The sequence below is a fragment of the Neolamprologus brichardi genome, chromosome 23 (assembly GCF_056152115.1).
Source record: "Neolamprologus brichardi isolate AB-2024 chromosome 23, ASM5615211v1, whole genome shotgun sequence".
NCBI classification, from domain to species: Eukaryota; Metazoa; Chordata; class Actinopteri; order Cichliformes; family Cichlidae; genus Neolamprologus; species Neolamprologus brichardi.
In genome coordinates, this window is record NC_142125.1 from 1,987,977 (window position 1) to 2,004,132 (window position 16,156).

Consider the following 16,156-nt stretch of genomic DNA (forward strand, 5'->3'; position numbering starts at 1 on the left):
CTGCAGTTTCTGTGCTCACAGGAAACTTACCGCACACTCAGCCCTTTTTCTTTTAGCAACCTCATCGTGCAGCGTCTCAGTGTGCTGTGTTTAGATGAATAAGGCTGAGTCACGTATCTGAAAGGAAACATGATAGGACGGGAAATGCGACATTAGGTAGGATTGTGTGTGTGTTTTAAACTGATTAGAATATTGGGTGATGTCGTTTTGTGTTTCTCCATCAGGCAACGCAAGAAGTCTTCCTTTTCAAAAAACTTCACAGAAGGTCGGTACAGTCATGCTTACAAATGAGTCTGTGTGTCATTCCCAAAGACAAACCAAGGAAGCAGATGTTAGTCTGAGAATATGCTCGAGTCAGAAACCTGCTTGTATTTCTTTTAGTCCAGTTTAATCGTTGAGGTTTTAATAACTTTAGCATAAAGTTATTAGATGATCATTAAATTATTCTAAATAATTAAAATGTTTAGACTTTGTAAGTGTTTAAATGTTTCAGTGTTTGCTCCACGTTAAAGTAGTGCCTCTGCATGTGCCTCTGCATGTACCTCTGCATGTGCATGTGTGTGTGTGGTCATTATGCTGGAGCCCGTGTGTCCTTGGGAGTGTTTGTTTGGCAATAACTGGTACAATCGATTTCACTTCAGAGGAGCTCCACGCTGAAGTTTGTTACGCCGAGTGTCTCCTCCAGAGGGCAGCGCTCACCTTCCTTCAGGTCAGGAGGCTTACAGCAGCGAGTGCTACTGATGTGTTTGCCACCGTCACTCATTTTCTGTTTTGTGTTTTTAAACTCATTCGTGCTCAGGATGAAAACATGATCAGTTTCATCAAAGGAGGAATCAAAGTGAGGAACAGCTACCAGACTTACAAGTGAGTATCTCCAGGATATCCATGTTTCCATCCCTGTTTCCTGGAAGACCTTTTATTCTTCCATCAGGACATCATCGCAGCTTATTGTGTGGATGCCTCAAAGCTTATGCCTTATTCTTTATTCCACTATATTCTAGTTGCTTCCGTACGTTTTTTGGCACTTAACTACTCCCTCAGTTTTTATCCGATTTTCGCTATTAAAACTTTAAAAAATTCTGCTCTTTCCTGCTATGACTTTTGGTGCTCATAACTTCTATACTTTTTGAGATATTGAATTTTTTTTTGCAATATTTTTTGCCCATTTCTGCCACATTATCAGTGGCGTCACTGATTTTCCTTGCCGGGTTGACCTGTGTTTTAGCTCAGTGAGATGAGCATCCGTTCTCAGACTGGGAGGCCCGGGTTCAAATCCTGCTTATGGCAACATTTCTTTCAGTTAACAGATAAAATTTTTTTTAACTCTTTCAACACAAATTTTCTTTGCTTTTTCACCCCTTTTCAGCAGAATTTTCAGTTTTTTCACCACTTTTCAGCACAAATCCCAGCTTTTTCAGCTGTTTTCAGCAAAAACCTCTTTTCAGCAGAATTTTCAGAATTTTCACCTCTTTTCAGCGCAAATTCTGCTTATTCATCTCTTCTGCAAAAATTTCAGCCTTTTCACCTCTTATTAGCACAAATCTCAGCTGTTTTCAGAAAAAACTCTTTTCAGCAGAAATTCTGCTGATTCACCTCTTCTGCAAAGTTTTCAGCCTTTTCACCTCTTATCAGCACAATTCTCAGCCGCTTCTGCTCATTTCTGCAGAATTGTCAGTCTCTCAGATGAGTAGCCGCCTTGAGACCAGAAGGGCCAGGTTCGAATCCTGCTCAGGGCAACTTTTTTTTTCACCACTTTTCAGCAAACATTTCTGCTTCTTCACCTGTTTTCAGCAGAATTTTCAGTTTCTGCACCGCCATACAATTTTTTGCAACTTTTTCAGCTTTTTTCAGCAGACATCTTCAGCATTAAGGCATCCACACAGCATTTTCACAGGAAATGCAAATTTTTCTAGTTCCCCTTAATTTTCTTATATCTTAACCCCCTCAGAGAGCTTCACACAGTCCTGCAGTCCTCCGGATACACTCATGGTGACAACCATGGGCATTTTGAGGGTGGCGTGAAACTGGGAGTGGGAGCTTTTAATCTAGTAAGTAATAGTTTGCACTTGTGCCTCATTGATTGACTTAATTTTGTGATGCTTGGTTAACAAAAAAGAGCAGAAGATCTGCATAAATTAAGAGCTGCTCCAGCCTAACATGGCGATAGCTGCAAGAAATCCAACATAATTTGTTCAGCATCTGTAATAACAATGAAATGTTCTGTAATTGTGTTTCTGACCTTTTCATTTCCACTGCTTGTTTGCTTCCTGCAGATGATTTCCATGCTGCCTACTCGGACACTCAAGCTGCTGGAGTTTGTCGGTTTCTCTGGTAATAAGGTAAGCGTTTCTGAGAAGTCAGACTTCTGACATGGCGCTCTCTAACAGCTTTGGTTGGAGATATTTTGAGAGCCGATACACCCGTCCGCTCTGTTTGAAATGCCTCTTTATGAATCAGAGACTGAGAAGTGTTTCGAGAACTGTACGTGCATCTGTGGTTGAGCTTACCACGCTACTACTAAGATGAGTTTGTCGTGTTATTTTTCGTGGAAATGTGAAATGAAACTTGCAACCATCAATGAAATGATGGCTGCTTTGATAATAATGAGCAATGACTGTTTCTCTAAATTGTGATCGCCAGTTGTAACTACATCAAGCCATCATATCAGCACCTCAGCTGGCCTTTGAATATTACCATCGTGACTGATTTATCTTCCGGTTATGAACATGCAAATACTGCATTTCTTATATTTTGTACTTGCGTGTTTTGCACACAGGCCAGTTTGTGAGTCAGAGAAGTTGCAGACAAGCAGACGCTGTTTTATCCCCAGAACACGCTGACTAAACACAGAAGATTTTCCCATAACTACTTTAGTGTGTTCTCTGTGTGCTGGTTTTAATGCTAATTGGCTGATAGATCTTTCACAAATGAAGACTTAATGCAAACTCAGAAAATGTGTACAACTGTGTGTGTTTATATAGGAGTTTGGTCTCCAGCAGCTTCAAGAGGGCTCAGTAGAAAGTACATTCAGGTCCTTCCTGTGCAACATGCTTCTCCTCTGTTATCACACGTTCATGAGCTTCATACTAGGTGAGCAACACACCCACACACGCGCATCTGCAAATTAACAGTAAAAGATGCAATCTGAGCTGGGTTCCTTCTGACTGTCTCGCAAAGGCACTGGAGAAGGAGACGTGGAGGATGCAGAAAAACTGCTGGAGCCATATCTTAAAAAATACCCCAAGGTATGTCAGAATGAATGATTGTGTGTGCTTTTCAAATGTTGCTGTGATTGTTTGTTCTCACAAACATGCTGTGTTTGTCTTCATCCAGGGATCCATCTTTTTGTTCTTTGCTGGTCGGATAGAAGAGATCAAAGGCAACCTGGATGCTGTGAGTGATTTATTTTCTCTTGGAGAAAGCGCGCGTGTGTGTGTGTGTGTGTGTGTGTGTGTGTGTTTTTAATGCATATCAGTAATGTATTTAAATCTTGTATTTTGTAGTTCTGTTTATGTCAGTATATTTGTGTTTTTTGCAGCATGTGAGAGAGGATTGCCTTAATCTTTTAATCCTTACATAATGACAATAAAGTCTTGAATCCTGAATGTTGAAAATGTAAAGTACCAGGATGAAAAGCTCTTTCAAATACTTACCAAATCACCTCATGTGGAATAAAGGTCATAACTATTATTTTTCTGTATTTTGCTCATTTTTCTAAATATTGATCCAGTTTTGTGTCCTTAACCCTTTAAAGCCGGTCAGAGCAGCACACTCTGTTTTGCATAGATATTTTTAAATCCCGGTAGCTCTGCAACCACGTGAACTAGCGCAATAATTGTTTTTGCATATGAAACCGGAGGAGTTGTACTTACATCTTATGCCATCAGCTTGTCCTCGGTCACAGTTTCCTTCCACATATAGTTTTGCAAAAACTGCATAAAAAGCACTTGCAGCAACAAAAACATAATATTCCAGAAACACACTTTGCCGATCCGATCAGCTGTTTGTAACACTTCCTACGTTGGAATAGACGTCAGCGCGAACTTTTGCATGTCCGCATGACCTGCCTGAAACCAGAAGTGACGTCATTTTCGCGGAAAATGTAGTTTTTTTTACCATATAGCCTCATGAGCCTATACTGGTGTTTTTAAAAGTTATGTTTGACTTTATGACTTTCTGTGTGGTTTCTGGGATGCTTAGGACTCATATTGCACTGCTGGAAATAGTTTATTTTGATGCATATGCTGCTTTTTTGCAAATTTGCACTATAATATTTATTTTCGTTTTTCCTGCAGTGTATAAAAATTGGTGTATTTCAAAAATAAAACTATGAAAACACTGAAAATAAATTTCCTGTGGTGGGAAACTATTTTGTGCAACTTTTTTGTATTTACAGTTTTGAGGGATAAGCCTCTTAAATTTCTCTAACTAGAAATATATGTTAAAAAAGCAAAAAACGATTTTCAATTTTTTTGTAGTTTATTGCACTTTTTTGCAATTTATGTAATTACTATGCACTTAATGCAGACATATTATTAAAATCTGGGCTATAATGGTTGTATTGATGTATAGCAACTTGAAATGCTCCCAAAAATGGCTCCACAGCATGTAAACATATAATATAAGCTCTGGTGGACTTGGTTCTATGGTAGGTCTTAAAGGGTTAACTAAAATACTGATAAAGTCAAATCATCTCTTCTGCAAACGTATCATATCGGTATCATAATTTAGTGGCATATGTTTGACAAACAGCGATTCTCAACCTTTCTTCCAGGCTATCCAGCGTTTTGAGGAGTGCTGCGAGGCTCAGCAGCAGTGGAAGCAGTTCCATCACATGTGCTACTGGGAGCTGATGTGGTGCTTCACATACAAAAGGCACTGGAAGATGGCCTACTTCTACGCTGAGCTGCTCAGCAAGGAGAACTCATGGTCCAAGGTGGGCCACCATAATGTGGGATGTGAATCTGAGCGGGCAAAGTAATAAAAGAAATGTAAAAGTTAGTGAAGTCAAGATAAAAAAATAAATAAACAACAACCGTGGTGCAAAAAACAAAAATCATTGTAAATAAAACAAACATGATATGCTTAAAAACAACATTACCAGGATAGAATACGGATCAGACTGGTTCTTAGTAAAATTAAATACAGTTAAATACTTTCTTTTCTTTTGGCTGCTGCCTGTAGGGGTCGCTATAGAGAATCACCTGCCTCCATCTCTCCCTGTCTCCAGCTTCCTCCTCTGTGGTCTTCCTCTTTTCCTCCTGCCTGGCAGCTCCATATTCAACCAGATTATCCGCTGTCCCTCCTCTGCACGTTCCCGCTTTAACTATTCAGTCTGAGCTGTAAATATGATTAAATACAGTAAATAATACATTAAATCTTAAGTACACTTTGAAGCAAATAAATATTAAGATTTTTCATAAAGGTTTTACTAAAAAAAGAATATTTAATGTGAGAGGGGAGCTATCCCAGAGCTTTAAAGGTGCTCCTCTATACACTCAATTTTAACATAACAAAACATTTACATTTTTTCTGAGGCTTTAGCTGTAGTGCTACACTTTTTGATTTCATATACCTTTGGTTCCCATTTATTTTTCAATCTTGGCACAGATTTTACTTTTTGACTCAACCCTCCCATATACTCAGATCTGGCAAAGGCACTAGGACAGGGGTCTGCAACCTTTATCATCAAAAGAGCCATTTTGCCCCTCTTCTGCCAAAAAAAAAATCGTAGGGAGCCGCAAAAAATAGCTTTTCATCTTTTTTTATTTTACCTGTTACAACCACTGAATAAAACAAACAGAAGTGCAATGTGCATTTGTAGGCCTGCTTTGAAATAAATTAAACTGTTAACTGTAGGCCTATTTAAGTCTGCCGTATATTTTTGTAAAAGTAAAATAAAAACTAGCCCACTTTAATATAAATAAAACATTTAGCTGCAACTTAGCAGCTAAGTTTTCTTTTAAGAAAAACAAAATTAGGAGAGTCTTTGACAAGTCCATGTCAGTGTTCTCTCGTCCTCTTCGGGTTTTTTTGCTCAGCCAGCAATCAACTGAAGCACCTGAACATACAAAAAATCTACATCAACTCGGAGTCTAAATTTTATTTTTTTTTTCTGAAAAATAATAGCTTGTAAAATACTATTGTCCTTACCATTTTAATGTGACTTCTGTGTCTGAAGTTCGCTGCAGATCTTCCCTATGTCGGGGCTGTAAGATGTGACTTTGATCTTCATACAGGACTGTAGGCTCTCATCTTTGAGGCGGGAGCGGTGTTTGGACTTTATAAAATTCATGCTTGAGAAAACTTGCTCACATAAGTATGTTGAGCCAAAGATGGACAATACTCCAAATGCATACTTTTTCATGTTAATATACGTGTCAGGAATGGCACTCCATGTTTCAAAAACAAGTTTGTCGGGGTGGGGGAGTTTTTCCATATCACTCCATTTGTGCTCTTTAGCGAGCGTAGCCTTCTGACGGGCGACTTCTTCAAGATCCGCCGTCAGTGTTTTGAACTTATTTACCCACAAATCTTTATCCGCTATGTCGGCCAGTTCAATTTCTAGATCAGACTTACATACTCCGGTGAATGCAACTGTGTTCAGCAGAGATGGGTCGATGTCCAGCGGTGTGACAGGGAAAGAGAGAGTATGTTTCTCCTTTCTGAAATCACTGAATCGTTCTCCAAATGCAGCTTGCATTGCAATGATGGCACGGTGGAAATATTCATAATTTATTTCATTGTTCGCTTCTTTGAACTCTCTTAGGGAGGGGAAGTGAGAGAGCGTACGTTTTTGTGCATCTCTTGCGAACACTGTCATTTTGCGCTCAAATGCCAAAACATTCTCCAGCATCTGCAGGGCCGTGCTTCCCTTTCCTTGTAGATTTGTATTCAGCGTGTTCAAGTGACTTGTCATATCCACCATGAAGTAAAATTTACCCAGCCAATCGGGGTCTTCCAGTTCAGGATAGCGGAGGCCTTTGCTTTCCAAGAACGTTTTCACATGCTCCAGACAGGTAGCGAAGCGTTTCAGCACCTCTCCCCTGGACAGCCACCGGACTTTGTTGTGCAGCAGGAGATCTGAATATGCGTTGTCGACTTCTTCTAACAATGAACAAAACTGTCGGTGGCTTAACCCGTTTGCAATTATTTTGTTCACTATCTTGATAACGAGGTTCATCACTTCGACACATTCGGGGGGGAATGTTTGTGCACACAGTGCTTCTTGGTGGAGGATGCAGTGAAACGCCATCAGCTCTCGATCCAGTGACTTTTGAAGCAAATTCACAAATCCCTTCTGTGCTCCTCTCATACTGGGTGCCCCATCAGTAGACACTGACACCAGGTGAGTGGTGTTTATTCCTTTCCCTTCTAGACAACTCACAACAGCCTCACAAATGTCCTGCCCTCGTGTTTGGCCCTTTAGCGGTATGAGTTCAATCAGTTCTTCCTGAGGCCCATCACAGTTGACATACCTACATAACAGTGCTGTCTGCTCAACATCGTTTACATCACTTGACTCATCGCAGGCAATTGAAAATGCTTGAGCTGAATTGATGTCATCAATTTGCTTACGGCTGATGTTTTCCGCCATTTTAATGGTCCTGTCTCTGACGGTCTTTGCGGAGAGAGGCATTTCTCTAATTTTCTGAACAATTTCCCCCTTGTTTTTAAAGTCGGAGAATAGATGCTCTGATATTTTTATGAACGATTCTTTCAAATATTCTCCGTCTGTAAACGGCTTCCCCCTCTTTACAATCTCCAGAGCTGCCACACAACTAGCAGTGCTAGTTGGCTGTGGAGAGCTGATCCACTTCTTGAAAGATAGTTTGCTCTCTTCAGCTTTTCGCAGCAGTTCCGAAATTGCTCTCTTTCGCTCATCTTCGGTTGGGTATTTTTCAGCGAATGCTAAGTGCTTGTTTTGAAAATGTCTTTCAATGTTACATTTTTTGTTGTTCGATATTCTCTCGCCACATATCAAGCACACAGGTAAGCCAGCGTCGTTGGCGGTGAATGCAAATAAATATGTCCACGCTGAATTAAACTCTCTATTTTCTTCCAAAACTTTTCTTTTTTGGGATTTTTTCATGGTTAGCCTTTTGCAGGGTTAGCATACTCTAAAATCCACCAGCAGGTAAAGGCGGGGTCTGTTGACGTTGATGTGACGTATATTTTTGTTGAAAAATTATAAATTAAAAATTGCTTTTTTAAAATTAGATAGTATCAACTCAAACTCCAAGATAACTAGGCAAAAAAGTAAACTAATAATCATGTATGAATAAAAATGAGTTTTGAAATACCTTTCTTTTTTTTTTTTTTTTTTCTTACGATTTTTGTCAAGTCCAGAGGGAGCCGCAACTAGGAGGCTAAAGAGCCGCATGCGGCTCCGGAGCCGCAGGTTGCCGACCCCTGCACTAGGAGTTCAGTCTTATTACCCAATGAGCTTGAGTTTGTGTCTCCTCTTCTAATTAAACTCTTTACAAATTCCATTTCAAAGGTTCAGGAAAGCAGAGATGATTAAGGGCCACAGGAGACTTTGGCCGTTGAGTGACTGCAAAGAGTCAATAAAGCCATCTATCCATTTTCTTAACTACTTATCCAGTTCAGGGTCACGTGGGGGGCTGGAGCGTATCTCAGCTGCCACTGGATGAGAGGTGGGATATACCCTAGACAAGCTGCAGGTCCATCATCAGACCGACCATACATCCATCCATCCATCCATTCATCCATCCATCCATCCATTCATCCACCCGTCCGCCCATCCATCCATCCATTCATCCACCCGTCCGCCCATCCATCCATCCACCCATCCATCCATCCATCCATTCATCCACCCGTCCGCCCATCCCTCCATCCACCCATCCATCCATCCATCCATTCATCCACCCATCCATCCATCCATACATTCATCCACCCGTCCGCCCATCCATCCATCCACCCATCCCTCCATCCATCCATTCATCCACCCGTCCGCCCATCCCTCCATCCATCCATTCATCCATCCATTCATCCACCCGTCCGCCCATCCATCCATCCATCCATCCATTCATCCGCCCATCCATCCATCCATTCATCCACCCGTCCGCCCATCCATCCATTCATTCATCCACCCGTCCGCCCATCCATCCATCCACCCATCCATCCATCCATCCATTCATCCACCCATCCATCCATCCATCCATACATTCATCCACCCGTCCGCCCATCCATCCATCCATCCATTCATCCATTCATCCACCCATCCATCCATTCATCCATCCATCCATTCATCCACCCATCCATCCATTCATCCATCCATCCATTCATCCACCCATCCCTCCATCCATCCATTCATCCACCCATCCATCCATTCATCCACCCCTCCACCCATCCCTCCATCCATCCATCCATCCATCCATCCATTCATCCATCCCTCCATCCATCCATCCATTTTCTTCGGCTTATCCAGTTCAGGGTCGTGTGGGGGGCTTCAACCTATCCCAGCCGTCATTGGCTGAGAGATGGGATGTACCACGGACAGCCTGCAAATGCATCACAGGGGCTGTTCAAATTAAACTGTGCAGTTATTTTAGCAGAAACAGACATGAACTGTTCTCAGGTCACAAGAACCAAAATCCTTCCAACATATAAAAGCACCACAAATGTGGACGTCCAACTTTTGATTTTTGTCTTTTTTTCCCTCCTTATCTCATTTTCAAAGGAAGGATGAGATTTCATTAGTAACCACGTTTTTCCTTCCCTCAGGCTACCTATGCATATATGAAAGCAGCCTACCTCAGTATGCTGACTAAGGATGATTGCCTAACGTTTGGGGAGACAGCACTTGGTCTGTTCAGGTAGGAATTAAGACGCTGCTGAAATTACTCAGCAAAGCAAAGATGACTCACTGTGAAAGTATCAATAATGTCATAATCGTATCTTCCCCAAAGAGCCTGTCCTTGGTAAATAATATGAGCTAATATTTAAGAATACTCTATAAGGTGTATCAGAGGAGTAATATGACAGAAATTAAACTGGTGTTTTTGACATTAAACTCTTTTTGTGTCACAGATATTCTAATTCTTTATGGTAAAACACACCATTAACGGTGCTCCATGATAAAACATTTGATTAGACTGTTAAAACTGTCTGGAGGATATGTAATTACTAAATGCATCTCATATTTCAGGCAGGTCCCAGGGCTTAAGCAGAAAATAGCAGGAAAGTCTTTACCAACGGAGAAGTTTGCTATCAGGAAAGCCCGCCGCTACCTGGCAGAAAATCCCGTACCTCTTCCTGCTCCTCCGCTGGTGAGCCCTGGATGACGCCATCATGCATGTTGCCCAGTAAACATAAATTAAACTAAAGTAAAGCCAAAGACTTTATTTGACATTTGCCTCCTATTTACCCTGCGGTGCAGCACTGTAAAACGTGAATGTACTGGTTCAGCCAATCAGAATGGACAGTTCATATGTGTGACTCATAGCTCAGACAGCTGTGCTATTCTATCCACAGACTTTATATAATAGGTGAACTTGTGAACTATAATTTTGAAACCTCAACTTTGTAATTTTGGTTGTTTTCATATTTGCTTGACCTGACTGAGACTGCACATTCATACAAGTAGTGACGTATGAATCAGAAGTTAGTCGCTCCCCAAATCAACCTGCTGTGTCATCTATTCTACCCTAAATAGGATCATAATTTACTAAATAAACATTACGCCGTGTCAAATAAGCACTGAAACTAGTGACTGACCACAGCAGCATCAGCAAAGAGGTAATCGAGGGTTGTTATTTCACCAGTGGGGCACATTGCACAGTTAAGGTAGCAGGGATCTGTTTTGAATGGCCGAACTTGTCAAATGACACAGCAGTGTGCACATCTGTGCCCATAGTGCTAAAGGTGATTATCCCGAGTTTCACTGCAGAGAAAATGCTTTTTTTGTCGACCTGTAGTAAAAGATTATTATTGGTTGTTAGCCGTGCATGATTCGTGCATATGTTTGTCTGTCTTCAGGAGATGATGTACATCTGGAACGGTTATACAGTCATTGGCAAACACAAAGACTTAACTGAAGGCATGCTGAAAACACTGGATGAGGCACAGGCTCAACTTGAAAGTCTACCAAGTATGTAAATCCATTAAGCACATTTACAAAGATAATTCTGATTGAAATAAATGCTATATTACAGAAATTAATCCAAACATATTAGAGACGGGTGGTGATGTAGATATAATTGAGATTGTTTGTTCAGAATGACCCAGTCTGCCTTCTGTTTGGTGCCGACTTTTAGGAACGGAGTTCTCCATAGATGATCAGTGTTTGCTGAGCCTCCTGAAGGGACTGTGTCTCAAACACTTGGGTCACCACGAGGAGGCAGAGCACTACTTTACCCTCGTCCTCTGCAAGTAAGACCCTTTCCTCCAAGTGCTTCAGTCTTTCAGTTGAGTTCTGGTGAAAACAGGTCGACATTTGATTTTTGTTCTCATCTTCAGTGAAAGTCAGATCAAGTATGACCACTACCTGGTCCCCAATGCCCTGCTGGAACATGGTCTGCTGTGTCTGCAGCAAGGCAGAAAGGATGACGCTATCAAACTGCTAGAAACAGCAAAGTAAGTCTTTGAACCAGCAAAGCATATTTAAGTCATCTGTACTTAATAGAATATGTATAAATCAGATACTCTCCCACATTCTTGTTGCAGTGTAATCGAGTGTTAACAGTACATTATGCAGTCATGTGAAAAAGAACGCTTTTCACAGTATACTCCATGATTCATTAGCTGGTAGCACCAATAACTGAATTGAATGGCAGCGTAACTAAGGGAAGGTTCAGGGTCACCCGATTCAGTCCTAAAAATAAGCTTTATCAAAAAGGAAAGTTTTAAGCGTGGTCTCAAAGTAAAGAAGGTGTCTGTTCCCCAAATCCAAACTGGAGCTGATTTCACAGAAGACGCCTGAAAGCTGAACGCTTTCCTGTTTATTTGTTTAATATGGATGTTGAAGGACGTAGGCTGGTCAAAAACGGCTCCAACATTCATTGCAGTGTTACGGGAGGACCAGGTGATGCCATCCAGAGTTTAAACACCATATTTCTGAGATTTATTCCCAAGTGCAAAAAACTTTGTTTTATCTGAATTTGAAAGCGGGCAATTAGAGGTCACCCGAACCTTTATGTTTTTAAAGTATGCCTGCACTTTAACTAACTGTTGTGTGTCATCTGGCTTCATGGATAGGTAACGCTGGGTATCATCTGCATAGCAATGAAAATGTGTAATGCCTTCTAATAATAAGGACTAAGGGAAGCATGTATAATGTAAATGGAATTAATACTGATCCCAGCACAGAAGCCTGTGGAGCCTCCATAATTACCTTTATTGTGTGAAGTAGGGCCGCCACGATTAGTCGACTAGTCGTGACTAGTCGACTAATCTGATTTAATAGTCGACGCGTCGTTTGAAGCTTTGTAAGATCTCAAAAGACGCAGGAATAAGTAGTAGGATTTAAGAGTGTAATAACGGACTGAAACAGAAGATGGCAGCACTGCATGTACAAGGATGCCAGCTGCCGTTATACCCCGAAGAAGAAGAAGAAGCTGTGTCCCAGAATTCATAGCGCAGCCCAGCTCAGTTTCCAACAATGGCGGCAGCTGGTTAGTTTTAATATTACTCTTATTATTCTTTCTGGGTCACAAAATAAACGTTTAACATATTTTCAGGCGAGAATGTAGCTGTGTAAACCTCAAATATCTGCTCAGTTTATCAAGACACCACATATTTTCAAAAGCGCTCCGACGTTTTCGGAGACGGCTGTTACCCACTAGCTCGATAGCTAGCCGGGGGCTAGGCTCACTAGAGCCGTGAGAACACCGGACTCCCGGCAAATCGTTTTCAAACCCACCGCTGTCTTTCGCTACTCAGGTTAAACATGATATATAAGTCACTTAGATAACTTAAAAATGTTATTGTTTGGCTTTTTTTTTTGTATTTTATTTGTGCCTGAGTAAATCGGTTTGGCTGAGATTAAAGTTATAGTTTTTACACAGCTGAATAAACGTCAAGCAGACAGCTGATTATCAGAAGTGTGAGATGCTGAAGAATTTACTCTGGTGTCCTGTTATATTTTAGATAGCAAGGAGTTTATTAAACTTCACCAAAACAATCTGCAAATTTCATTAAAATTTAATAAATTTTTTTAATTAATAATAATAAATTTAATTAATTTTTTTTTTTTAATAATCATCTTGTCTTTATTTTTACTTAGCACTTAACTTAAACACTTAAAGCTGTAAGCTAATGATAGTTATATAAGAGCAGATGCTGCTGGTGCAATAAGCTGTATGTTTTACGTCCAATGGATGATGATCTGATTAGTCAAATAATCGGTGACTAGTCAACTATCAAAATAATCGTTTATGGCAGCCCTAGTGTGAAGATGACTCCTCATTGCAAAACAAGCTTAAATCATCACCCCTGGCCTCCACCACCGTGCTTGACAGTTGATATGGGGTGTGCTGATATGCTGTGTATGGTCTTGTTTTGTCCAAAGGATATTCTTGTAATTTATTCGGACCACAAACCTAAATTGTGTTGCTATGCGCTACCTCCTGGCAATTCTTCCAAACAAAACATACTTCTTCAATCTTTAATTGTACTGTGATGAACTTTGTCACTAAACATGCTGAGACTCTCTGAGCATTGCATTGTCTGACTTTGGGGTGCTTTTCCTGGACTTTTCCATGAGACACTTGAATGCTCCAGGTCACACTTGCTGATGATCAATTAATCTGTTTGATTAGGAACATGTAGTCATCTATATGACTACGTGGAGTCCAGCCAAAATGTTCATTTTTACATGACTGTACACATGAAACCTTTCATTAAGAATCTCCACTTTTGATGTTTTGAAATACGTCTTCCATTCATCTTCATGGTTTCACTCCGTTTTGAGTGTTTTAGAATACGAGATAAAGTTTACTCGACTTTGCTATAAACTTTGGATTTCTCAGGTTCAGGTTGAACTTTCTTGATCTTCTTTTTTTTCTGTTTCAGGCAAAATTACAAAAACTACTCGATGGAATCACGGACACACTTTCGTATACAGGCTGCTTTGCACAAGGCCAAAGGCAGCGGGGAGAATGGTATCCATGTGCCCTCCAGCCCATAACAAACAGAGGACGGCACACTAAGGAAAGACAGCATTTGTCTCCTACAGTCTCATCATGCCAACACACAGACCAGGACAGACCTGATTATTAGGGAATAATTTGTTAGTTTTCATCGAGAGGCTAGGGGAAGAGGCTTTTCCTCATGTGTGCCACCCTTACAGGCAACCGCAGCTCTGACTGGCTTCGGTGGATTCGCCCTCTTCCAGAGATATATCCTCATGAACTTTACTTCCTTCTGATTTAAAATGGAGACTAATTATGAAATGTGCCTATATTTATGAAACATTGCTTCTAGCGGGGTCGTCTGTCTAGCACTGTGGCCACCTGTAAGTGGTGCACTGGAGTACAAAACACAATCAGATTTATTTGGTGTATATTCTAAGTTGCCTCTGCTAATACCCCGAGGGTAGAACATTCCCGGTGCAGGGTACTGAGTCTGCGATGTGATGGAGCCAGAGTACCAAACAACCTTTACAGAAATGACTGACACTAGCTTCTCCAAGTCATTTGATCTGGCTGCTGCAGAGTTTCCCATTTTTTGTGTAGAATATAAATGAGCGATTATTTAAAAATAAAAATGACACACAGTGATGTTTTGTTAAGTCCCTGAGAACTAGGAGATTCCTTGTAATTGGTTGCTGATCAGCAATATAATCAAAAATGATATGTTGTTTAAATTTTTACACTAAACTTTGGTTTATTCTGTTTGTCAGAGAGAGTGAGTGTTTTATTGCACATTTTCCTTTTTCCCCCTTTTCCTGAAACACATCAGTGGTAGAGACACATGTATTTTGTGAGATGGCTCTCTCCGAGTTTCCCTTTGAAGAGATGATCAAATCTAAAATCTTGTTTTATTTATAGTTGCATTTTATGGCTTTTTGCACAGAGCTTTGGAAGTCAGCCAGATATGCAACCTCTCCAGAGTAAAAGAAAAAAAATGCCTCTAAGACTTCCTCTAAGACATTTATATACTGTAAATGGCACCTTTTACACAAATTGTCCCGTTTTAAGAGGACAGATGAATGTGTCTTTTAGAAAGGCAGACTCCCTTCTTTTCTCCTCCTGGTGTGTGGGACGGCCTCCAGCAGTACTTGAGCTCGAACAAATGGGCCTTTCATGGCGAGCGGCAAAGTGCTGCGTGCTTGTCCGCCTGCTGCATCTTTAGTAGGTGAAGGAGCTCAGAAGCATCGCAACCACCACAGTCTTCCTGCTTCAGGATCATCTTCTGCTGCTCTTGTATATTACATGCTTGCCCAGAAACATCTATTGAAGCACTTGGATGTTGTAATCACTTCCTGTATATAGTAATCTGGTTATGGATAAATAGGGGTCACCTCTAACATGGTTGGTGCTTAGGTTATTGGAAAGGTTGCGTACTTACAATAGAGGGTTTAAAAAAGAAATAAACCTGAACTCACATGTTGTCTCAAGTGTTGGAATTAGAGCAGTAGAGCACTGTTGTTTTATTCATGATTAGAGTTCGGTTTAGGATTTAAGATGGCTTGGAGTTCTTTTTTTCTAATGGTGAAGGAAATGCATTCTTATTGTTCTAACAGCAGCTGCTCTCCAGAATATTCCCAAAACCACTCATGTTTTACTTTCAAATAACATTATTTTCATTTTTTGCTCTTTGGGTTTACAACTGCAGTCAAATTCTAACTAATGTAGTGGCATTATCTGCATATTTTACTGGGCATGGCTACCAAAATTACGGAATGACATTCCTGTACATACTGAATGTTTCCGTTGTAATTTAAAATGATGAAAAGCAACTACAAATCCAATTTTGTGTTGTCTGGTTTTTCCTTTTAGCCATTTAAGCATAACAAAACAGAGTTTACAGAGTGAAGTGGTGCTAGTTACAGAACAAAGTACTTGATTGTACATCTGTTGTCCTTATATAATCTAATCTGTTAGATAAAGTCATCTTATTTTGTTGAAGTGTGAGACTCTGGCAGTCAGGGATACGAAAACAAGGACTATTATAACACGTCATAATTTATCAA

At 40.5% G+C, this 16,156-nt stretch overlaps 1 protein-coding gene across 2 annotated transcripts in view; it reads left to right on the forward strand.

The window, feature by feature from the left end:
• The window catches only part of ttc39a (tetratricopeptide repeat domain 39A), a 39,759-nt gene extending 23,830 nt beyond the window's left edge, over window positions 1–15,929 (forward strand). For both annotated transcript variants that reach the window (XM_087836419.1, XM_087836418.1), the window contains 15 exons: window positions 225–265; window positions 642–709; window positions 800–864; window positions 1,949–2,048; window positions 2,274–2,339; window positions 2,982–3,090; window positions 3,178–3,245; window positions 3,334–3,393; window positions 4,775–4,936; window positions 9,748–9,839; window positions 10,172–10,292; window positions 11,002–11,113; window positions 11,280–11,394; window positions 11,482–11,598; window positions 14,035–15,929. In XM_087836419.1, the coding sequence (XP_087692545.1) occupies window positions 225–265; window positions 642–709; window positions 800–864; window positions 1,949–2,048; window positions 2,274–2,339; window positions 2,982–3,090; window positions 3,178–3,245; window positions 3,334–3,393; window positions 4,775–4,936; window positions 9,748–9,839; window positions 10,172–10,292; window positions 11,002–11,113; window positions 11,280–11,394; window positions 11,482–11,598; window positions 14,035–14,149 (1,411 nt within the window). In that variant the 3' untranslated portion in view covers window positions 14,150–15,929. The remainder of the gene's footprint in view (window positions 1–224; window positions 266–641; window positions 710–799; window positions 865–1,948; window positions 2,049–2,273; window positions 2,340–2,981; window positions 3,091–3,177; window positions 3,246–3,333; window positions 3,394–4,774; window positions 4,937–9,747; window positions 9,840–10,171; window positions 10,293–11,001; window positions 11,114–11,279; window positions 11,395–11,481; window positions 11,599–14,034) is intronic.
• The last annotated feature ends 227 nt before the right edge of the window (window positions 15,930–16,156 follow it).